The 21,149-nt window shown below is 52.8% G+C and overlaps 8 protein-coding genes across 8 annotated transcripts; 5 read left to right on the top strand and 3 right to left on the bottom strand.

Annotated features, from left to right (window-relative positions):
• Positions 1-47: 47 nt before the first annotated feature.
• On the top strand, positions 48-3,213 carry BJX68DRAFT_120493 (Zn(II)2Cys6 transcription factor domain-containing protein). The gene is made up of 4 exons (XM_071036113.1): positions 48-82; positions 191-881; positions 951-2,803; positions 2,869-3,213. The coding sequence occupies exons 2-4, from the start codon at positions 632-634 to the stop codon at positions 2,884-2,886; spliced, it is 2,121 nt and encodes a 706-aa protein (XP_070897308.1). The 5' UTR covers positions 48-82; positions 191-631; the 3' UTR covers positions 2,887-3,213.
• On the top strand, positions 3,214-4,641 carry fmn1 (riboflavin kinase). Its single transcript, XM_071036112.1, has 3 exons — positions 3,214-3,656; positions 3,805-4,050; positions 4,148-4,641. Exons 1-3 carry the CDS (start codon positions 3,540-3,542, stop codon positions 4,460-4,462), a joined length of 678 nt encoding a protein of 225 aa, XP_070897309.1. The 5' UTR covers positions 3,214-3,539; the 3' UTR covers positions 4,463-4,641.
• A 220-nt stretch (positions 4,642-4,861) lies between these two features.
• BJX68DRAFT_256311 (dienelactone hydrolase) lies at positions 4,862-6,211 on the top strand (the record flags this gene model as incomplete). The annotated part of the gene is made up of 2 exons (XM_071043165.1): positions 4,862-5,750; positions 5,796-6,211. The coding sequence occupies 2 exons, from the start codon at positions 4,862-4,864 to the stop codon at positions 6,209-6,211; spliced, it is 1,305 nt and encodes a 434-aa protein (XP_070897310.1).
• On the bottom strand, positions 6,013-9,047 carry BJX68DRAFT_120533 (pseudouridine-5'-phosphate glycosidase/carbohydrate kinase family protein). Its single transcript, XM_071036114.1, has 7 exons — positions 8,738-9,047; positions 8,480-8,688; positions 8,332-8,431; positions 8,246-8,287; positions 7,969-8,199; positions 7,628-7,925; positions 6,013-7,566 (listed from the first exon to the last, which is right to left on the bottom strand). The coding sequence occupies exons 1-7, from the start codon at positions 8,934-8,936 to the stop codon at positions 6,255-6,257; spliced, it is 2,391 nt and encodes a 796-aa protein (XP_070897311.1). The 5' UTR covers positions 8,937-9,047; the 3' UTR covers positions 6,013-6,254.
• Positions 9,048-9,086: 39 nt separating this feature from the next.
• BJX68DRAFT_120605 (dolichyl-diphosphooligosaccharide--protein glycotransferase subunit OST1) lies at positions 9,087-11,019 on the top strand. The gene is made up of 3 exons (XM_071036116.1): positions 9,087-9,580; positions 9,690-10,725; positions 10,784-11,019. Exons 1-3 carry the CDS (start codon positions 9,240-9,242, stop codon positions 10,907-10,909), a joined length of 1,503 nt encoding a protein of 500 aa, XP_070897312.1. The 5' UTR covers positions 9,087-9,239; the 3' UTR covers positions 10,910-11,019.
• Positions 11,020-11,382: 363 nt separating this feature from the next.
• On the bottom strand, positions 11,383-14,672 carry BJX68DRAFT_256315 (mRNA capping enzyme, catalytic domain-containing protein; the record flags this gene model as incomplete). Its single annotated transcript, XM_071043166.1, has 5 exons — positions 11,383-12,594; positions 13,268-13,632; positions 13,692-14,351; positions 14,440-14,562; positions 14,645-14,672. The coding sequence occupies 5 exons, from the start codon at positions 14,670-14,672 to the stop codon at positions 11,383-11,385; spliced, it is 2,388 nt and encodes a 795-aa protein (XP_070897313.1).
• Positions 14,673-15,125: 453 nt separating this feature from the next.
• On the bottom strand, positions 15,126-19,971 carry BJX68DRAFT_240340 (putative RNA binding protein Jsn1). Its single transcript, XM_071040666.1, has 3 exons — positions 18,986-19,971; positions 15,595-18,916; positions 15,126-15,541 (listed from the first exon to the last, which is right to left on the bottom strand). The coding sequence occupies exons 1-3, from the start codon at positions 19,222-19,224 to the stop codon at positions 15,536-15,538; spliced, it is 3,567 nt and encodes a 1,188-aa protein (XP_070897314.1). The 5' UTR covers positions 19,225-19,971; the 3' UTR covers positions 15,126-15,535.
• BJX68DRAFT_240342 (uncharacterized protein) lies at positions 19,972-20,954 on the top strand. Its single transcript, XM_071040667.1, has one exon. It carries the CDS (start codon positions 20,125-20,127, stop codon positions 20,407-20,409), a length of 285 nt encoding a protein of 94 aa, XP_070897315.1. The 5' UTR covers positions 19,972-20,124; the 3' UTR covers positions 20,410-20,954.
• The last annotated feature ends 195 nt before the right edge of the window (positions 20,955-21,149 follow it).

Consider the following 21,149-nt stretch of genomic DNA (forward strand, 5'->3'; position numbering starts at 1 on the left):
AAAAATCGCTCATCACTTGTCTCCAGAGGCTTTCCCAGTTCCCACGGCATTTGGCTTTCTGCTTTCCCCGCAGTGCCGCCCGGCAAGTCTTCCTCTTCCACTTCCATCCGCCCGCCGCCAATGACTCTGACGCCTGCCCTTACGGCCTGCCTGCCTGCCTGAATACTAATAAAACAAGGACGCACTACAGGAGCCGGCCCTACCTGCGCGTGATTTTGTCTCCAATTTCAGATTCACATTCAGATCCGCGGACAGAATCCGAACCTTTTCCTCCTCCGTCCGCTCTCCCTCCCTCGTCATCTTTTTACCTCTTTTTTCTCCTCCATCGTCCCACCTTCGACTCCATTCTATGTCCTCAGATCGACTTTTCCCGGACTAATCGCCAATCTGGATTCCCACCAGAGTGCGGCCCACGAGGGAGTTTTGTTCGACGACGGTGGTGAAGACGAGGCGTATTATTATTTCTCGCAAGGTGGCGAGCCATTTGCCGTGGAGTAGCGTTTAACCGGTGAACCGATCTCGTACCGTCTCAAGTCACCCCGGATTTCGACAACCAGAAACGAACCCACCTCGCGCAATTGTACCACGAGTCCACGACCGAGCAAGCGCATCCCGCTTCGATTCATGGGAAATGGATATGGATACAGACAAGAGCGCTGCAGCTCTCCCAGCAGAACATAGTGGGGCCGATCAGGATGCCGCAGCGATTGGAGAACACGCCGACCAGTTCCCGTCCAGCAAGGCTAACGCGACCACTGCCAATGGTGACGATCAGGCGACGACCAATGGCCAGAAACCGAATCCCAAGGACCCCTCGCGACCTCGGAGGAAGAAGGCGCGCCGCGCTTGCTTTGCTTGTCAGCGGGCGCATCTGACTTGCGGTACGCTCACTTCTACCCTACCCAGGTAGTCGATGTATCCTATCGTAACGCAGAGCTAACAGATTCCAGGAGATGAGAGGCCGTGCCAACGCTGCATCAAGCGAGGGCTCCAAGACGCTTGCCACGATGGAGTGCGCAAGAAGGCGAAGTACCTACACGACGCCCCGGACGGCGCTTTGATGCCTGGAGTCGGCGGGAACAATTTCTACAACAATTCCATGTCGAACGGCGGCCTACCAACCAACGGCATACCCATCAGCGGCGCGAACACAATCAACACAACCACAGCCACGCAGCAGAACTCGGGCGCGAATTTCTACCCCACGCCGCAGTCGAACTATAACATGTACCAAGAAAATACCATCAACCAACAGAGCACTTTTCCGTCCCAATCGCCCGTTTCTCCGACCTTTAGCTTGAAGACGAACCCCACGCATCGCAATAGCACAGGCGGACCTCCGAATTCCAGCAATAATACTGCATTGACATCGTCGATGCCGCAACCGCCGACTACGGGCGTATCAACCGGCGCAAATCAGACTCAGAACCCGTTTGCTGGGCCGTTCTTCGACCCCAGCGACCCCGCCCTTTTCAACTTTGATCTGTCGAGCATGAACTTTGAGAATCGATATGGTGCGCTGGAGTTTGGCATGCTCGGACACATGGCTACCGGGGCCGGTGACTCTCCAGACTCAGGCACACATCGAGGATCGATGGGCCGCAGTGGCTCCACCCAGTTTGCTTCTACGCCTATCACGGGCGCTGCCACGTTCGGCGAGAGCCCTGGAAATCAGCAGCCGTTTATGTTTGGCGATCCGCTTCTGAACGAATGGCCGAGCGGCCAGACCTCGGGCCAAGCGCATGTGAACGTTGGCGTCTATCCGCAAAACCAGGGCAACGTGATCCCAGGACATCTATCAAAGGCTGATGCGCCGCATGCCTTTGCGATAGAGAGTGGGCCAGCCAGCTTCACTAGCCCAGGTGCAGCGGCGAGCCCCCAACTGAACAACCAGGGGTATGACGAACCGAGCCCGTTTAACAGTGTTGTCTCCAAGACCAATGGACTCTCGGTGAATGGACAGCAGCAACGGCCACCGGCTATTTCGACGCCGAGTCTAAAGCATCAGAGTCTGCAGATGAACAAGCGTCAACAGCGCAATCCGTCAGCTGTTTATGAGAGTGTCAAGGAGCCGTACGCGTATACTAGTCGCTTCCACAACCTGACAGCGTTCATTCAGCGACGCTTCTCACCGCAGAAGACGCTTCAAATTGCGAAAGCCCTCGCCTCGATTCGACCATCGTTTATCGCCACGACCAAGACATTGAACAGGGACGATCTTATCTTCATGGAACGGTGCTTCCAGCGGACATTATGGGAGTACCAAGACTTTATCAATGCCTGCGGTACACCAACAATCGTCTGTCGCCGCACAGGCGAAGTCGCCGCCGTCGGTAAAGAATTCAGTATTCTAACTGGCTGGAAGAAAGAGGTCCTGCTGGGCAAGGAGCCGAATCTGAACGTCAACACAGGCGGCTCGTCAGCCGCGAACTCACGCAACTACTCACCGCGAGGCTCAGCTGAAAGCTCCACCGGTCGACCGCACCCTGTCTTCCTAGCCGAGCTCCTCGACGACGACAGCGTGGTGGAGTTTTACGAAGACTTTGCGCGACTAGCATTTGGCGACTCACGCGGTAGCGTTATGACGACGTGCAAGCTACTCAAGTACAAGACGAAAGAAGATATGGACGCTGCACAGTCAGACGACGCCAACTTGCGGTGGAACAACCACCTGCGCAAGGGGGGAATCGCGAACGAGGCCGGAATGAATCAGTTAGGGTTCAAGGACGGCAAAGTAGAGTGCGCCTACTGCTGGACAGTCAAGCGCGATGTGTTTGACATTCCCATGTTAATAGTGATGAACGTATGTTGCCCTCGCTCTCTTCAATATCTCCCTTTGTCGTCAAGATTCACGCTGACTCTGACCAGTTTCTACCCTGCATTTGAGATTCGAATTTTGATCGATACCACGCCTACTAACTACCACCTAAATTACGTCTTCGTTGTACATGATTGTTACAAACACTTTACGAGCTCCGTGCCATTGACCGGAGGAATTACCGATACCCGGGGGATAAAAAGGTTTTGTTCGTTTTTCTTTTTTGATTGAACGTGTCCAGTTTTGTATTATTCATGTATCCATGGGCATGATTGGAGCTAGGATAGAGCTTCTTGACGGGTTGGGGTGGGTTGGCATATGTTATATGTACCTACATGGCCACTAAAAATATACGCTGTAATGTGCCGCACTGGTTGTACTCGAGATAAACTGACAACCCGGCCATGTGATAACTCGGGAAAATCTAGCTTCTAGAAGAATCTAGGTAGGTATACGAGCCAGGAATATGACAAGTCTGACCCTAGGATATCCTGACATAAGTAATCAGCTCCACCCCGCATCTCTCACGGAAACCCATCCCACTTCCCGAGTCTCTTATCGATACGCGCGACAAACACCATCACCGCCGCCCCTCCTTTCTCCTCCATAGACCGACCACGACGCAAAGACCTGCATATAAAAACCCCCGAATATACGCACGAAGTACACATCCAAAGGTCTGAAGATCGAAGAAGATAAACGATAGATCGCCAAAAGAAGAATGCCCCCCTCAACACCCCGCCCCGCGGTCTCAGGCCCCGACACCGGCCCCGAAGCACCTTTCCCCATTCGCCTCTCAGGACCTGTGATCAAGGGCTTCGGAAGAGGTAGTAAAGAGGTACGCCGTCGCTCGTTTCTTGGACGAAGCCAATTCCTGCTCTCCTGCAGTACCGACTAGTACCGACATCGGAGCCGGCACCAAACTGTTTTTAAAATATATGGATGGACAGCAAGGCTAACGTGATCATTTTCTGGACTGCACACAGCTCGGAATCCCAACGGCAAACATCCCAGTCGACGGACTGGAGGACGTGCTCCCCGCTGAACTAGGCGTCGGTGTGTACTTCGGTGTTGTGGCGCTGGATCCGGCCACTGCGCCGGGTGCGCCGGGGGAGACGGTAGAGCGGGAAGGAGAAGAGAATGGAACGAAGAGCAGTAGCAAAGCGAAGATTCTCCCCGCCGTGCTGAGTATCGGGTATAATCCGTTCTATAAGAACAAGACGCGGTCGATTGTATGTCCCCTTTCCGTTCCTTCCTCTCTCAGCCGCTTTCCATCCTGACCTCAGAAAATGTATCCTCAACTAACACAATATACTTCACGACGAACAGGAAATCCACATCCTCCCCTCCCTAACATCTCCCTCGCCAACTGCTGAACCAGCCCCGGAAGAAAAGAAAGTAACATTTAACAAACTGCCCGACTTCTACGGGACGCGGCTCAATTTGCTCATGCTAGGGTATATCCGGCCAGAGTATGACTATGTGTCTGTTGAAGCGCTGGTTGAGGATATCCGGGTTGATTGTGAGGTTGCGAGAGCGAGTCTGTTGAGGGAGGCTTATCGGGTTTATCTTGATGAGGCTGAGGGGGGCGATGGAGATGAGAAGGTTCAGGCGGAGAGGGAATGGTTGAGGAGTTTTGCGTGAGGAGAGTGAAGGACATAGATATTTGGTGGTTTGACTTGATGGGCCGATATGGTACGATATGATGATGGTGGGTAGATATACTATAACATATGCTACATGATAGAATAGAGTGAGCGTTATGTTCCAGCTTTATGCATTTTTCAAGCACAACCTAAGAGCAATAACATGGTTGAGAAGAAAAAGAGCTGCCTATTATCAATGCCAATGCAATGCCAATAAATACCAAGAGGTGAATGTAACCGGTTGAACCGAAGCATGACGTCGCCATTGAAGTGTGTACCTTTAAAAAAGACCGCCCGACGAACTGTCCGCCCTACGGTAAGGCTGAAGTAAATCCAAACCAACTCGATTTACACTTCACGCGACCAATTGAACCCTCAGGAGTGAAATTCCGGCGACATGGACAAATTCCTCCATCGCATCCGCCGCCGCAGCTCCTCGTCCCGCCCCCAAAAGAGCTCCCCGCGCCGCCTCTACGTCATCTCCAATACACCCACGCTAGACAACGCCTCGCTACGCCGCTTCGAAGCCGAGGGGCTGGCAGTCGAGTATATCCACTTCCCCGACGACGAACATGGCCATCCTGAGCGCGCCCGAAGGGATCTTGAGATCCTAGTGCACGAGCGCGAAGATGACCTTGAACCTGGCGAGCGGTTCGCCATTGTAGCGTATAACCGCCCTGCCTATCTGCTTCTGCTCTCACACCACATGCCAACGAGCACGAATCCGTTCCCGCGACTATGTGCCTTTATCGCGATGTATCCGGAGCCTCCAGAGAGTGCGACGCAGAATGTGCCGGTCCCACCGCGCCTCCCACCATCTACAACTGCGGCGTCCACATCGACGTCCGCCGCGTATGAAACTGTCCCCATTTTGCCTATTCAGATCCATCTAGCTGGCTCGCAGAACCAGAGACTTGCGCTGTGGGATGATACAAATAAGCGGCACCGGTGCCATTTGTACTTCTACCCCGAGAGTGAGCCGGGTTTTGCGGGGGATGTGCATTCGCCAGTGTACGACAAGATTAGTTCGCGGCTTGCGTGGAGTCGGGCGTTGAATGGTGTTAAGGGCGGGTTTGGGTGGCCTGGTGGTGGGGGAGATTGGGGTGCGCCGGAGCCTGAGATTGTTTGGGAGGGGTATTGGAGGAATATATATGATAATGCGACGCAGCGGTTTTCCACGCCGGCGGCGGCGCCGGATATGCTTAGTTTGATGGTTGGAGGTGGTGCCGGGGATCCGCAATTTGATGATCGGACGTGTGTGAACTGTGTTTCATCTGGGGTTGGAGGTTTGTGCCCTGTGAATTGATTGGAGGATGGATATCTAACGTGAGCAGGATCGTCGCCCACTGGGATTGTGGACTTTTACTCTAAACAGTTTCTCCCTGCGGGCCCGCCGTCTCAAGAAATTCGTCTGTTGTCCCGTACTTCTGGCCCGGATCGAGTTGTTGACGAGCTCCTGCTCACCTTTGAGCATACCGAAGAGATTCCCTGGTTGCTGCCGAATGTACCTCCCACCGGCCGTTCCGTGCGCATCCCAATTGTCATGGCGGCCAGCTTTTCGGAAGGAAAGATTGCGCGCCACAACATCTATTGGGACCAAGCCAGCGTGTTGGTACAGATTGGCCTGTTGGATCCATCCCTAATCCCTTCTGGGTTTCAAGCCACAGGCACAAATCGTGCAGGGAAAGATACTGTCGAACGAATTCCTGTCGTGGATGGCAAAGCTGTTGATATGGTTCTGAATTGAACCCCCAAGATAGGCACGTAAATGCGATAGATAATTGCAGAGCTTATGCTGCAAGAGATTTGAACTGAGGTTGAAGCTGTGCGAGGTTTTGGCTGACACCGCCGGCGCTCTTCAGGGTCAAAAGGCTGGCCTCTTGCGCAAGGGGTATGATATTCTCGGCTCTTTCTTGTCCAGATGCAAGCCCAGAAATGACAGCTCCTAGTAGAGTATCTCCCGCGCCATTGACGCTGATGATAGCACCATCGGCTAGTTCTGCAGCAGGTGGGAATAGTCGCATGTAGACACCGCCAATGAGCTCATCCGTGGGCGGAGCTCCTGAAAGAATATAAGGGCTGTACTCTGGAGCCGTCAGACGAGCATCTCCTGGACGAAGTAGCTGGGTTAGCAAGGCTCCCCTGGCGCCTAGCTTCGTGATGATGCACGGTAAGAACGGAAGAAGTTGAATGGTCTGCTGAGGGATACCCGCGTCAACAAGCGCAGCGGAGGTCATTGCGACGAGTCGGTCCCTCGATCCAGACGAGGACATGCCCATCGCATCAATAATGCGCCACCAGCCGGTTGAGTCGAAAAGACCCTTATCCCGGGCAGCAGAGTACATGGCGGCGAGCTCAAATTCGTTTGGCGCAGCAAGACTCACGTTGTTGTTTGGGACGCAGGCGGATTCCCCAACAGCTGCCTCTGATTCAGGTGTCCCCTTGAAGAGGGCTTGAGACTTGGTCGTGGAGACCGGCTCGAAGGCGACTCGAGCGCCGTGCTTGTTGGCTGCTGCAACCCATTGGGATATAAGCTCTGGGCTCCAATTGGCGTCGACGACCACCCACTTCGGCTTCGTGAGTTCGATGAGTGGCTCGTAAAACTCATCAAAGTTGAATGTTTCCGAGGGTAGATGCAGAATACCCATATCGGCCATGGCGACATGGAGGTCCTTGGCCGCATCGTTCACGGCTACATATTGTGCGGTGCGTGCTCCAGAAGACGTGGGTAGCACCTTTACGCCCTGGGTGGAGATTCCCTCTTGCTGCAAAGATGAGAGAGCCGCGCGGCCACTCAGATCGTCGCCAACTACACTGCAGAACATGACGGAGCTACCCAGAGATTTTGAGGCGAATGCGACGTTATGGCCCACGCCACCAAGGCTTTGCTCGATTACGGCCGGGTTGGATGTCCGCGAGGCGGGAACGGCCCCTTGTCCTGCCGCGGGAACATAGTCGCATGCGAGGTCAATCGCAAGTGATCCCGCTACCAAAACATCCACTTTCTTCAACTGTGTTGTTGATTCACTCTCTAACTGACCCGGTTTCTCCTCTGAAGTAGCCTGGTTAGCCCTATCCATTCGGGGAATTGCCGGCATATGCCTAGCACAAAAAAATCTCGAGATTAGGACGTCCGTGTGCCCGATGGCTTAAAGCGACTCACTGCTCGTTAGTCGCCTCAGAGCGTTCCAGCTTCGAAAGCTCCACAGCAACTCGTGTTGCACGCTTGACGTTCGCCTCGACTAGGGCTCGGTTGGCGACCACCGTCTTTCCTCCACTAAGTTCCTTGATCTTGCCTAACACGAATGGTGTATTGTCGCTACCGTGATAGCCTTCCACGTCCGCTAGACGAACAGCCTCTTCAATGATTACATCCATTTCATCCTTGGGGATAGAGTGCTCCTCTGAGACAGGGTTCGCGAAAAGTATTCCTGATGAAACAGGAAGCTTCGATTGGGCGTCTAAACTTGTTAGCAGAGTCTTGAGATAGTAGGGTATACCAACAGATAATAGAGGCTGCCTCTGCCTCGTTTTGAATAGTCTTGGGGCTTTTGATGCCACTCTCACGGGTGAAGAACGCTGGGAGGTCAACAGAGCCTTGGCGACCATCGGCGAATGTTCCAACACAGACACCTTCGGTTTCAAGATATTCAATCGTCCGGGGAATGTCAAGAAAGCTCTTGCAGCCGGAGCTGACAACAGTCACTGGGGTGCGGCCCAGCTCGGTCAAATCAGCTGCTGTGTGTTAGCTCATGCCATATCGTCAAGTAAGTGTGCATACCAGATATGTCCATTGATAACTCCCCACCGCGGTGCACACCACCTGACTTGTTAGTATACTATTATCGTAACCAAAAGCGCACATACCTAGACCACCGGTCCCGAATACTTTGATGCCAGCCAGGTGTGCAAGCACCATAGTACCGGAAATTGTTGTACCTCCGTGAAGCGGTTTCCCAACCATACCCTGACATTGTTACTTAACAAGTTAGAGCGCAGATAGAGATCAACCTACCAGACCGCAAATGTACCCTAGATCTCGACGAGACACTTTCAGTGCACTTTTCTTCTCCGCCGTCGACGCTAGTTCAATGAGCTCATCGGCGCGGAGACCAACTCGAGCTACGCCATTTAAAATACCAATAGTGGCAGGAACACCGCCATTGGCACGAACGACAGTTTCTAGCAGCGAAGCCAGGGCTACGTTGTCGGGATACGGGAAGCCTACACCGGTCGGTTAGTTTAGCCAGCAAAGAGACATTGTCGACCGTACCATGAGTGTATATAGTAGATTCTAGAGCTACTACTGGCTTTCCTGTGGCTACCGCATCTCGAACCTCTTCTGAGACTTGAAAGAACCTGCTCTGGGCGAAGCTATGGTTCTGTCGTGTTGAGCGAAGCCCGCTGGTAGATGCGCGTAATGTGGCAGTCCGGCGAAAATGCCGGCTACATGAAGACCTGAAAGCAAGCATAGCGAAATAACTAGGGCAAGCAACAAAACAAACCCAAGAAGAGGTCCAAACTGAAGAAGGAGAGGAGTGAGGGGAAAGGCCGGAGAAGCTGGAGAGCGGCGTGGTTTGGCCGCGGCGGTCGCCGTACTTTTCAGTTCCAGATCGGGACACATCAGCATCACGCTGGCTCCTCCACTCTCTATTTTGGGCCTTCTGTTTGCTCTTATTTTCCTTTCCTTCTCTCTGCCTCATTTTCGACCCATTCTCCTGGTGAGACTATCTGGCAATTGCAGCGCAGTCTGGTGCGAAGCTGCTTCCGCCACAATGAGGCCGTTCGCTGTTGTTTCTGCGCTCTGCGGGCTCATCCTGTCCAGCAGCTCTATAGTTTCCGCCCAGTCAACGGCTGCACCTCTTCCCGCCCATTTCAAGCCCCCTCAGGTCTTCAAGAATGTGAATCTGGTGCGGAATACGAATTTGGAAAAGGGTTACGCTCGCGAGACCATCAACGTGGTTGTCGAAAATGTGGACAAGGATCCCCAGAGCGAGTACTACCTGTCCTTCCCATCGGAGCTCTTCGATCGCGTCGGAGGACTGGAAGTACGTAACAAAAAGGAAGCGGAGAAGGGCAGACTTGATGTGGAAGCCGTGGAGATTGATTCCTCGAGGTGAGTTTGTCATTGTCGCTGTCAATGGCCGCCGGTGGTGGTGATGACGACGCCACGGTTGCTTATACAGGAGCAACAATGGGCTTTTGAACTGACTTGGAACAACCAGTGACGTCCGTTATTTTATTGCCCACCTTCCCGAACCTCTCGCTCCATCATCGCAGATCACTCTTGGAATTTCATACTCACTTCTCAACTCCCTCCACCCACGCCCGGCCGCCATTGAACAGTCTGATCGCCAGTTCCTGACCTACTCATTCTCCGCATACGTGCCCTCCGCCTACCAAACCGTGACACAGAAGACCAAAGTGAAGTTCCCCAGCACCAATGTTCCAAACTATACGGCCACGAACCTCAAGACTGGTGAGGATCCCGAACGCCAGGGCTCAACCTACACCTATGGACCCTACGACACAGCCAAGGTCTCGCCAGGCACTACCCACCCCATCACCGTCCGCTACGAGTTCACCAAGCCCCTGATAACCGCCTCGCTGCTTGAACGCGATCTGGAAGTTTCCCACTGGGGTGGAAATCTCGCGACGGAGGAGCGCTACTGGCTTCGAAACAACGGCTCTACGCTCTTAAACCACTTCTCCCGCGTGGATTGGACCGTCGCCAACTACCAGCAGTCGCCCTCGTCAGCCATCCGGGAACTCAAGTACCCACTGAAGCCAGGCTCTGTAGACCCCTACTTCATCGACGACATTGGTAACGTCTCTACGAGCCGCTACCGCCCTAGCAAAGGAAACCGAGAGGCCAATCTCGACTTCAAGCCCCGGTACCCTATCTTTGGCGGTTGGAACTATAGCTTCCGCCTCGGCTGGAACAACGACCTCGCATCCTTCTTGCGCCGGGCTGTACACGGTGCCGACTCTTACGTGCTCAAGGTCCCCTTCCTTGAAGGACCTAAGATGGCCGAAGGTCTCCAGTATGAAAAAGTCGTCGTCCGCGTGATTCTCCCAGAAGGCGCCCGGAATGTGCAATACGAGATCGTCGAAGGCCCTTCCAGCAACGGTCTCCCAAGCGCAGACCAGTTCATCGCCGAGTTCTCTTTTCATAAGACCTTCATGGATACAATCGGCCGCACCACACTGACTCTCACCGTCGAGAGTCTCACCGACGAAGCCCGCGACTCCCAGCTCGTTGTAAGTTCCACTATCTCTAATCCTATCTTCTAAAACCAGTGACTCATTCTGGAATCAGGTTACCTACGACTACACCCTCTTCGACGCACTACGGAAACCAGTAACCATTACCCTCGGCCTCTTCAGTGTCTTTGCGGCCATCTGGTTCGTTGGAAACATCGACGTTAGTATTAAGAAGCGATAGTGTAGACTAGATTTCCTGATCTGTACCACTGTTACTATTTCACTTCTTTCTTACCGAGTTTTATACCATTAAAATAGGAGTATAAATCGCGTTGCTTCACGTCTATGTCTCAATTTTAGCTGCGGTCCACCCGGAGAAGCAGGCACCGCAGGGTTTTCTCGTTGGCCAGGTCAGGCTGCATCGTAAGATATATAGGTATACAAAAGCTCCCCGTTCCGATACCAAAAGCCAGTGTTTCTGTCATATGAAGGAAAAGTCATGCTCAAAGTATAAAGGTAAAGTAAAATAAACAGCACCATATACACTCAATCGCCCCTCCCCATTAAAGTAGCCGCCACACCAATTCCATCATTGGAATGCCGTTCCATAGATATAAGAAAGACCTAACTCCAGACGCCGCGCAAAACCGGACTCAGGTTGAAAACTGTTGGTAACAGATGGATAGGAAATATGAACAAGAGCACTGCCCTGCACTACTCTTCGAATTTCCTCTTGACGCCGTTCCCATTTACATGCGGTGGCGGCGCTGCAGGAGGAGCAGCAGCAGCAGCAACAGGCGGTCTCGCACGCTTGCGTTCATCGACTTCGCCCTGCGCGCGCTTCTTCCAAGCCGTCTTGATGGCCGGTGCGACGCGGATGAGGTCCTCCTCCGTGACGCGGTCCTCGATACTTTCTAATACCTTTTCAACGGTGGAGATGTGGTTTGCATCGGCCTTATCGTCGCGGATACGGTGAAAGCGCCAGCGGTGATTCTCATCCTTGGAGCACTCCACGATCGCGTCGTCAAGCGGTGTCTGCAGCGCCTTGAGATCCTCCCACTCCGAGGGTGTGACGTGCATCTCACCAAAGGGCTGGTATTCTTTATCGTTGAGGAGGACGAAGAGATGGAAGATAGGAAGCGCGTCGTAGTCCGGGTATGGTTCGGCGATGCCATCGGCCTCGTCGTCGGAGTCGGGTTCGAGGACGGGGAACTCGAGGCGCAAGCGGAAGTCGATGGTGTTTTCGGCGGGGGGCTTCCATTTTAGGATGTGTTCGTCTGTGCCGATGCGGTAGGGGGTGCTGCGGCAGGTGAAGATGAGGCCGTCGTTGCCGTGGATCTTCTTCACCTTGGGGATGATCTCGCGGAACATCATCTCGATGCCATAGCTGAATTGGGTGGATTTGTCTTCGACGGCGAATATACGGTGCTGTTTCTCCTCCGGGAAGCGCTCGTATAGCGCGTTGTAGGGCTTTAGGACTTTGGCTTTGAAGTATGCTAGTCGTTTGTCGAGGGTGCGATGCATGAGGCTCTGTCCGTCTAGCACGAGGCAGTCAAAGACGAGGAACTTGAGCTGCTGCGTGCCGTCGTCGTAGGTATCCTTGACCAGCTCGCCATCTACAAGAGTATCGACATGAAATGACTGGAAGCTCTCATCGTCGGGCATGGGGAAGTGTAGGCCGGGAACGTAGCGGTACTCGTTCTTGCGATCAATCAGGTAGTGAACCTCTGGGTTGTCGGGCTCCCCACGCGCAAAGTACATGAGACAGCGAATGCCGTCAGTCTTCTCGCATACATAGTAGTCCTCGCGTTGTAGCTCCATCAAATGGCGCCTGGAGAAGCTGACCGGTTGAGCGCCGGGGAAGTTGAGGTTTTTGCGACCAAGTAGCTCTGCGACTTCTCTGCGGAATTGATCTGCCAGCTCGGGCTCGGCTTTCATGCCCACGGCATCGAGGTCGGGCACGGAGTTCCCCATCTTCCGCGGTTTCTGTACTCGATTTGAAGCTTTTCTGAGTCCGGCCGATAAGTGGTGGGAGGGCAAGGCGCGCGCGAGGAACAAGGAGTCTGTCGTCGTCTGATCGGCTGTAAGCTCTCGCTCGCTGGCCCGGAGGCGCAGAGAGGCCAAATAAAGGTAATTCCAGAAAGGTAGAAGCCTAAGGTGTTCGAGGAGAAGGTACCGGAATCAGGGATTGAATTCTTGTGAAGTGCGATTGCAAAGGGTGCTTTTCCGGCGTTTCTTTGGATATTGTCAGAGATGTTATGGCCTCAGGCACACTAAGTTGCCCATTTAGGAGAATGCTTCACCTGCCCACTCTGTGGCCTTTACATGTCACGGAAGAATAAAGACTGCATTCTTGATATAATATATGTGTCCACAGCCATTGAATTGGGGTATCGCGTATGACAGTAAAAATGATAGACAACAAGCAAATGGCCTTCCCACTAGGCCACTGTACCTCCACAAACGCCTTCACCGTAACCGACCAGTTCGCCCCACATAAAAAGGAATAGAGTGTATACAGTCATCGCTCATCGTGTGCTAGAAAAGATAGAAAGTTGATGCAGGTGGACGACTCGGCCCGTCAAGACCCTGCTGGTACTGGGGTTTGCCTCGCAACATCCGGCATGGCCAATGTGTTGCTGTTTCCGCCAAGATCGTCTGGGGCGTCCGACATAGTTATATCTTCTACCGGCTGGAAGAGATTCCCTTCGATGGGGCTGTTCAGTTGATCGCCGGTTGAAAAGAGCCCACCACCACGAGAGCCACCCAGCGCGTGCGAGAGCATCTCTTTGATCCGCACGTATTGGTACTTCTTTCTTGTAGATATCAAAGTATGCGTCACCATGGGTTGCGGCCGAGAACGGGCAATAGCAGCCATGACCGCGTCCTTCTCTTCATCCGAGTCGACAGGGCCGTTGTTCTCCAAGTCATCTTGTAGCGGGGCATTTGCATCAATAGCCGCCTCTGTAGATCCATATTAGCTTGATACACAGCAGCCCTGCAAAGGCGAAGGGAAAACATACTCTGCTGACGTGCCTGATTCTTCTTCTGATATGCCTGAAGCAACATATCATATGGTAAAGATCGCCCGGGCACAGCACGCTTCGCACCCATTGAATGGCTCTTACAGGTCAACGATCTCGCACACTGCGCGCCATTCGGCAACGGCACGCCACACTGCTTCTCGACATCAACAGGCCCCTTGGGCTTCGGCGCCTTGGGCTTCTGCTCCTCCTTCTTTTTCTTCTTCTTCGGCTCCTTATCCTTGTTATCATCCTCGCCCTCGGCCTTGCGCTTCTTCCCCTTCTTGGTCCCATCCTCCGCCATCCCCTTGACAGCACTCTTCTTCGCCGCGCTCTTCTGAGCCTTCATTGAATCCTCTCCATCCCCACCCTTATCACCGCCCGCCCCATCCTCATCGCCCTCCTTCTCGCCAGCCTTCGCCCGGTTCGCCGCGTCTCTCGCTTCTTTCTTTCGTCGCGCCTTCTCTTGCTTGGCCCTTATACACCCCCGGATATGCTCTGCGGCATTCTGCTTGAGGACCGGCCTCTTACACGTCTTGCATACCACGGTCTCCAGATGGTCTTCCTCACGCGGTTTCCCCGTCGGGAAAACAGACATTGTCTTCTCATCGATCTCCGGTAGAATGGGCGAGGAACCGGGGGACGCCGGCGGTTCTTTTTCTGGACCCGGACGAATTCAAATTAACAAACGCAAAAAACACACATGGATGAATACAAGAGGGAGAGCGGTAAGGCGCGGTGCGCATACCCTTCTTCTTCCCAAGTTTCCCGGGCTTCTTCAGCTTAATCTTCCCCGGCTTGGTATCCTTCTCCGAGAACTTGAACCCCGACGCATCGATGAAACTCCCGGTACCGGACGCAACCGGCGATGCTATATTCCCAAAGAACTATTAGCCAAGACCGCATTTGAACACGGGGTTCTGAGTCACTCTGTCGCCAGAAGTGAAACATACCGCGACCGGTGTCGCCGTTCGAAGGCATAATCACGGTCGGACGAGTCTCCGCGGCGCCGTTGCCAGGTTGAGCGGGGGTTGAAGGTATCAAATCAACAATGATATTATGAGTGAGACCTAGGCGAGCGATTTCAGTCGCGGCGGTCTCAACTGATGACGTGGGGGTTCGATGATGATGGGGTGCTTCAAGGTCGTCGTTGCCATGCCAGAGACGGGGCTGCTCCGCAAATGGCTTGTCACGTGCCACACTTCGGATGGATGGGGAGTTGAAAGGCTAGGCGAGGCTAGGCGAGGCTAGGAATTGGTACGTGTGCGCTTTGATGACTTGGTGGATTGGAGTCCTTGAAAGTAGTAGATGATATGGTATAGAAGGCGTAAATGGGTGATTGAATTTTGCCTTGCGTGTTGCACAATGCAAAGCCTTCAAGGCTGGAACCCCAGACTAGTAACCCCTTACCAAGTCCGGGGTGAAACCACAATATGAAGAAGAAATCCAGTTCATTTCAATAAGATCAAAAAGATATTTCACTGTCATAATCATGATCATAACTAAGAGTAATAGTACTAGACAATAATAGTGGTTTTATATCCAACAGGGCTATGATCGAGAAGATTTGTGAAGCCCAAACTCTCAGCCTCCAGAACTCGACTCCAAAGGCCTCTTGGTAGCAAGGCACCACTATGCTAACAGACCAAAAGAATTCACAACACTTTTCCCTCCTCTTACTTTCTCCGTTACCTTTCACAAGACGAGCCAGCGTCGATCTAGATTTGAAGGGGCCATCCCGACATATAGCCATATTACTCTCTGCATCTGCGAAGATGAGAAGAATAAGAAAAGAACTTATACACAGGGGTGAAGTCAAGTCGGATTAAAAGTTATAGGCGGGCTCAGCGCTGTGAAAAGGCCTTGTTAGAATGTTGATTTCAAGAGCTTTCGGGAATCTTACACGTCCACGTCGTCCTCCGGCTGGTTGCCCTTGAACAGGCGGTGTTTGTGTGTAGAACTGCGGGGGATATTGATACATCTGCGATGCGCCCATAACCGGGCTGAACTGTTGAGGAGCGTAAGGAGACTGGTTGAGCATTGGCCCCGGATTTAGCTGGTTTGGCGCCCCAGACAAAGGTGCAGGCTGAGCTTGCATTGCGCGAAGGTTATCGGTACCAGTTGGGTATCCATAAGGGGTGTTGCCCATGCCTGTGTATAGACCTCCAGGGGATACACCTCTAGACTGCGCTGCCAGATACGCCTGGTACTGAAGCTGTTGTTGTGCTAGCGGCATCATAGGCTCCTGGCCAAAACCAGAACCGTTCATGCCTCCAATTCCGTTGAGGTTATTCATGGAACTGGAAGTAGCAAGGCCACCAACAGCATTGACAGAATACGGCTCGAACTGTCCTGTGGTGTTCTGGTGATCGGACGATATGGGTCGAGCACCATCCAAGTTTTGGCCCATAGGAGAAAACTGTCCACTATACTGTCTTTCCAGAGGTGGCTGCGAGGGATAGTTGGCGGCTGCCTGGCGGGATGCGGGACGGTGTTGCTGCTTCTCGGCATTGGTTGAATGACCTCCGGTTTCGCGTCCATGATGATTGTCACGAGAACCACCTCGAGAGGACAGGCCGACCTCATCCATTAAGCGTTTGTAGCCTTGGTTAGGCACGGGCTTTAGTTTGGTGAGAACCTTTGAAACGGTCTTTACCACCTCTGCGCGCATTGATTCGTCAAAGAAAGGTGTTGTGAGAACCTTGAATATCAAGGTCGCGCCTGACGTTTGATCGCTCAAAATTTTCTCAAGCACCTCATCGCCTGGGCTGAAGAAGAGGGCTTTCAAAACAATCTCCCGGGCCTCGGGCTCATTGCGTTGGTTGATAACCTTGAGGACTGTCAGATAAGCAACCTTGTGCGTGCAGAGATGCACCAAGTGGGGAACCAGCCTCGGGGCCAGCACGGTACGACGCCGTGGAAAAGTGCAAGTATCCAAGAACCAGGTAAGCAACAGAGCGCCATTGGCGTTAGTGGCAAGCTGAACACTGTGAAGGGCAATGGCAGCCGCAAGCATTCGTTGCTGATCTTTCGTGGCATGGTGACTTTCAAGACACGCGCGCATAGCGCGAGCACCAAAGCGCCCTTGAGCAATTTCCCACATACGACTGAGCATAGACTCAAAAACAAAGTCGTTATAAGGAGAGCCGAATCGTAGACAGCATTGAAGGACATAGTTCCCGTATTGATCCAAAAATAATGGTACCGTGTATGGCCGGAGAGCGTCAACAATCATCTGCATCTGCCTTGGAGTTTTGGCCACATCAATGATCTTCTGGGCCGCCCATGTACCGTTCTTGTGAACACCAATTTCACCTAGATGGGGCGCGATCGGACCCAGCATTTGCTCCTTCGTGGGCTCGGAGCAGAATTCGAACAGTTTCTGAACCACAGTGTTGCCCAAATAATCGGAAGAAAGCTCTGCAATCTCAGGGAGCATTGACACTGCGGTCTCCTCGATCTCCTGAACAGAGCAAGCCCCATTGTCAATCCGCTTCCGAATATCTCGGAGACGAGGAGCATCAAACATCCGTGTTTGGTTGGGCTCTGGAACAGACGGGATTTCATCATGAAACACCTGATAAGCGATGGCCTGTTGGATGCTAGAAGTGATCTTGAGTACCTCGTCGTCCGTGGCTCCAAACTCATTAACAATCTGTACTAGTTCTGGTTGGAGATCAGAAAGGGCAGGGATCTGTGGGATAGTAGTCCCGCTATTGAATTTGTCCGCATCAGGGGCACTCGATTTTGCGTTCGGGTCGGGCGTTGGCGATTGCTGGGCGCCATTGACTCCAGGTGTGCCAGCGTTGGATGATCCGGGAACCTTGGCATATCCAATTCGCACGGGACCAGCGCCAGGGAATATTTCTTTTCCATTGAGCAATGACTTCGCCTGAATCGCGCTCTCGATGCGCTCAAAGTTGACAAATCCGCAATTCTTGTGAGTCAGGACGCGGGTGGACTCGATCTTGCCATACATGCTAAAGATGGCTTCTAGGGATGTCACTGTCGTCGAAACGGGAATGCTGCCGATCCAAAGCGCGCGGGTCGGGCCATCCTGATTATTTTCGTCAACTAGCTCTGCCGTCGGCCGAAGGTTCATTCCGGCACCAGGATTTCCGCCCAGGTTCATCAATTGCACAGCCTCCGCCAATTCGTCATATTCAGCGGTTTCAGCGATGTTCAAATCGGCAGCGCTGAAACTATTTTCCAGGCGCGAGGGAGTAGCGAGGTAATTGCGAATAGAAGACCGCTGTGGGGGAGCCTCAAGAATACCTGCAGTTCTCGCGCGGGGCCGATTAACAGTCGCATGGCTTGCAAAAGCCTGCACGGCGAGGTTGTGCTGATGAATCTGGGCCTGGGTAGCGGCCAGCTGGGCAGCTGTTGCAGCTGCATTAGGTGTAAGGGTCCCGGAGGGCAGCTGAGAATAGCGGCTTTCGTATTCGAGCTCCTCGTCATCAGCATATTTTTCCTTGGCATTGACTGAGTAAGAACGTATGCGGCTGTTGTTCTTGATCATTGCGAGCTCAGCGAGTAACGGAGGAAGGGAAGATGTCTGCTGCTGCTGCTGCTGTTGGAGCAGAACATCGACTGGCGGTCGTACAAGATTGGCCCGAGCTTGCTGCGGGGTCTCTGCAAGACCAAGATAGTCCAGAGTCTTCACGTCGGTATCCGTGAGTCCATCGCGCGAGTAGGATGATTGAGTTGGAGAAGCCGGTCCATCACCAGATCTGATGCTAGTAAGAGTGGTCGCTCGATCACGCCCTGAGGCCCAGCTTGTAGAGAAAAGAGACGGGCCAAAGGGCCCTGCGGAACCGAGGAAGCTTGCCCGCTGTGGCATCGAACCAGCGCGGAGACGGGATAGGCTGCCTGTACCACCTCCACCCATGGTTGTTGCAGGTTTGACACCCGTGTCAATGCCAGACACGCCGGTTGGTCTAAAAGGACTAGTTGAAGGGGTAGGTCGAGAAGACTGGGCCATGAACGGTTGTTGTAAATTAGTCTCATTCAGGACACCAACTGGCGGGAATCGGGACGGAACTGTGCCTGCTCGTGTTCTCCGTCCGGGGCTGTTCATAGAACTGCTTGAGGGAGGCACAAGATCGGGGAAACCTTCCTGACTAGGTGACTCAGGGATGTTCTCGCGCAAAGGGGTGGAATGGCCGCTGGTGGGAGGGCCCCAGATACTCGGAGAGACGCCTTCTTCTGCTTGTATTTCACGAGCCCTAATCACGACCATATTGTCAGAAACAGTGTTACATCGAGGATTTAACCCCGGAGGATAGACCACATACCGTTTTGAAAATAAACGAGCGCCGAGTTCGTGAGAAGGGGAGCCAGCCCCTAACCTTGCACTTCCGATTGAGCCTGCAGCGCCATTGAGGCTGGTCGAGGACCCAAAAGGCGGCTTGATGGGGGCAGCTGCAGACGGATCATTAGGAGAATTGCGGCCCGTGGAGGTTCCAGACATTGATTGAGTGGTTGGAATGTAGTTGAGGCTCATATGACCCTCAGGTCGTGTCACGGGGGGCATTATGAGTTATATTCCTCCGCAGTGGGTATGCTAATGCAATGAGCAATGCGAAATATCTGGTTCGGAGTGTTTATTGCATCAAGTTGAAGCCGTGTCGAGTGCTTTGCGCAAGCTAGATAGTGAGCGTGGCGGGGTTGAGCGGATAAACAGCCCCAACGGATACGTAAGCTCGAATGAAGCTGAAGCGCGGTAGAATTGAGGAAACAATGCACCGCAGTTTGTTTGACCAGCGTAGGGACCGAGATAAAAGCCGCGAGAAATAAGGATTGGTACTTGGCTCGTAATGGAACGAATCTACCTCGCGCCGGAGAGCAGAGAACGGGCTCCAAGCCAAGCTTTGTCGTGATTCTGCAAGGAGTCGCTAGAAATGACCGAAAGGACGCGAATAATCGTCGAAGAGCAATGGTTCGAGAGGAGATCGGAGAAGGATAGAAGCGACGACACGAAGCAGAGGCCCGAAAAGCGACTTGTTGGTGGCTGGAAATTAGCTGCGCAGCTCAAGGCCGAAGCCGAAAAGTGGAACAGAGGGCTATGGAGCAGAAAAGATCGGGTGACGTGACTAAAAATGATACTGGATTGAAAGAATTAAGGGTGAGAAGAAATGGGAAGAGACGACAATGAAAGGGAAGAAGAGGAGAAGAAGTAAAGGATGCTGGCGAGATAGCAGAGAGGTGAAGAGGACAGACTGAGCAAAGGAGGAGACGAAAAGACTTTCGGTGCAGGCGGTTGCAGGTTGGCCTGTCGAGCTCCGGCTTTGCTGTGGTTGGCCCGTGGCCTTTGTCCCCGAACTCACTTTCACAGATGCCTCTGGCAATGCTATCGAGTCTGAAGCTCTTTACTGGGAAAAAGGAGTTTGTCCTGGCTGGATGTCTGGAGATTTTTTGCGTGTTTTCATGATCCATGCATGGAACCGCCACATGGCCAGTCAATGATCCTGGTACCTACTCATATTCCAATCGGGCCTTTGTATTTCTATTCTTGCTAGTGAGCCCATCATCATTTCTTTTCCTCCTCCTTTCTTTTTCTCTCTTCTATGTACTAGGGGACAAACTCGTTATACCATCAACAAGCGACCTTGGTCTCTGGAATCTGGATCCCGATCATCTCCTCCGGCTACCAAGTGTTTCAGCCAGTGATCCAAAGATGCCAGTGGAGTCGAGTGAGCAGTACATACGGGCAATGTGAACGCCCAGGCAATCTCGAACAACGGCCTGCTAGTGGTTTGCTGGGCAAAGTGCCCAGGAACAGCATGTCTCCTGCGGTTGATTACTCAATCTCATCAAGAGTGCATCTGGAATAATGTCTCTGTTAACGCTTTCCGCTCCTCAAGCTCCTGCAACGGCCCAACGGGAACAAGTATTGGGTCACTGGAATGTGACAGGTGGATATCTGCCATTTCCTGAACCTCCCCCTGTCTACAACGATTGGCGATTCGGGCGTGCCAATGATGCGCTGAATCGCCGGCACCTATTCTGAAACAGGGAGGGATCTGGAAACCGACCCGGTTTGGATGCTTGACACTAAGTTGAAACATCCTCGACCCCGCATTCCAACGCCCTCAATCTAAAAGTACTGAGTGTGACCAGTGTGATAGCATCTGAGTAAGCCCAACGCAAGGATCCAGCTTTTCAGGTCTTTGAGGAAGATGTCTCAGCTTATTTGAATAACTATATATTTTAACGATGACATCGAGAACCGAGAATCCAGACTCCCATTCCTCGTAATCTGGCATACCTCCGCTTTATCTGCAAGGAAGTAGACGCTTGATTGGATGGAGTTGCTCAACAACGAAGGAGTTTTTGTTACATCTTGAAAAGATCGCTATGAGGACCCTAAACTTTTCGATGACTTCTGTAGGTCAACCCAAGTACCGCAAATATCATACTGTTCCGAAACAGTATTCTTTCTTGATTCACCTCGTAGAT

Source organism: Aspergillus pseudodeflectus (assembly GCF_044049435.1).
Source record: "Aspergillus pseudodeflectus strain CBS 756.74 chromosome Unknown BJX68scaffold_31, whole genome shotgun sequence".
NCBI classification, from domain to species: domain Eukaryota; kingdom Fungi; phylum Ascomycota; class Eurotiomycetes; order Eurotiales; family Aspergillaceae; genus Aspergillus; species Aspergillus pseudodeflectus.

Bases quoted from the DNA above. Each gene is read 5' to 3' on its own strand.
- BJX68DRAFT_120533 (XM_071036114.1), bottom strand. From the start codon at position 8,936: ATGCTTGCTTTCAGGTCTTCATGTAGCCGGCATTTTCGCCGGACTGCC. The intron at 7,926-7,968 runs GTTGGTATACCC...TAACAAGTTTAG, and splicing joins AGAGGCAGCCTCTATTATCT to ACGCCCAATCGAAGCTTCCT. The intron at 7,567-7,627 runs GTGAGTCGCTTT...TTTTTGTGCTAG, and splicing joins TCTGAGGCGACTAACGAGCA to GCATATGCCGGCAATTCCCC.
- BJX68DRAFT_120493 (XM_071036113.1), top strand. From the start codon at position 632: ATGGATATGGATACAGACAAGAGCGCTGCAGCTCTCCCAGCAGAACAT. The intron at 882-950 runs GTACGCTCACTT...AACAGATTCCAG, and splicing joins GCGGGCGCATCTGACTTGCG to GAGATGAGAGGCCGTGCCAA.
- BJX68DRAFT_120605 (XM_071036116.1), top strand. From the start codon at position 9,240: ATGAGGCCGTTCGCTGTTGTTTCTGCGCTCTGCGGGCTCATCCTGTCC. The intron at 9,581-9,689 runs GTGAGTTTGTCA...TGGAACAACCAG, and splicing joins GTGGAGATTGATTCCTCGAG to TGACGTCCGTTATTTTATTG. The intron at 10,726-10,783 runs GTAAGTTCCACT...TTCTGGAATCAG, and splicing joins CCCGCGACTCCCAGCTCGTT to GTTACCTACGACTACACCCT.
- BJX68DRAFT_240340 (XM_071040666.1), bottom strand. From the start codon at position 19,224: ATGCCCCCCGTGACACGACCTGAGGGTCATATGAGCCTCAACTACATT. The intron at 18,917-18,985 runs GTATGTGGTCTA...GGTCGTGATTAG, and splicing joins GCTCGTTTATTTTCAAAACG to GGCTCGTGAAATACAAGCAG.
- BJX68DRAFT_240342 (XM_071040667.1), top strand. From the start codon at position 20,125: ATGCATGGAACCGCCACATGGCCAGTCAATGATCCTGGTACCTACTCA.
- fmn1 (XM_071036112.1), top strand. From the start codon at position 3,540: ATGCCCCCCTCAACACCCCGCCCCGCGGTCTCAGGCCCCGACACCGGC. The intron at 3,657-3,804 runs GTACGCCGTCGC...GACTGCACACAG, and splicing joins TCGGAAGAGGTAGTAAAGAG to CTCGGAATCCCAACGGCAAA. The intron at 4,051-4,147 runs GTATGTCCCCTT...CACGACGAACAG, and splicing joins AGAACAAGACGCGGTCGATT to GAAATCCACATCCTCCCCTC.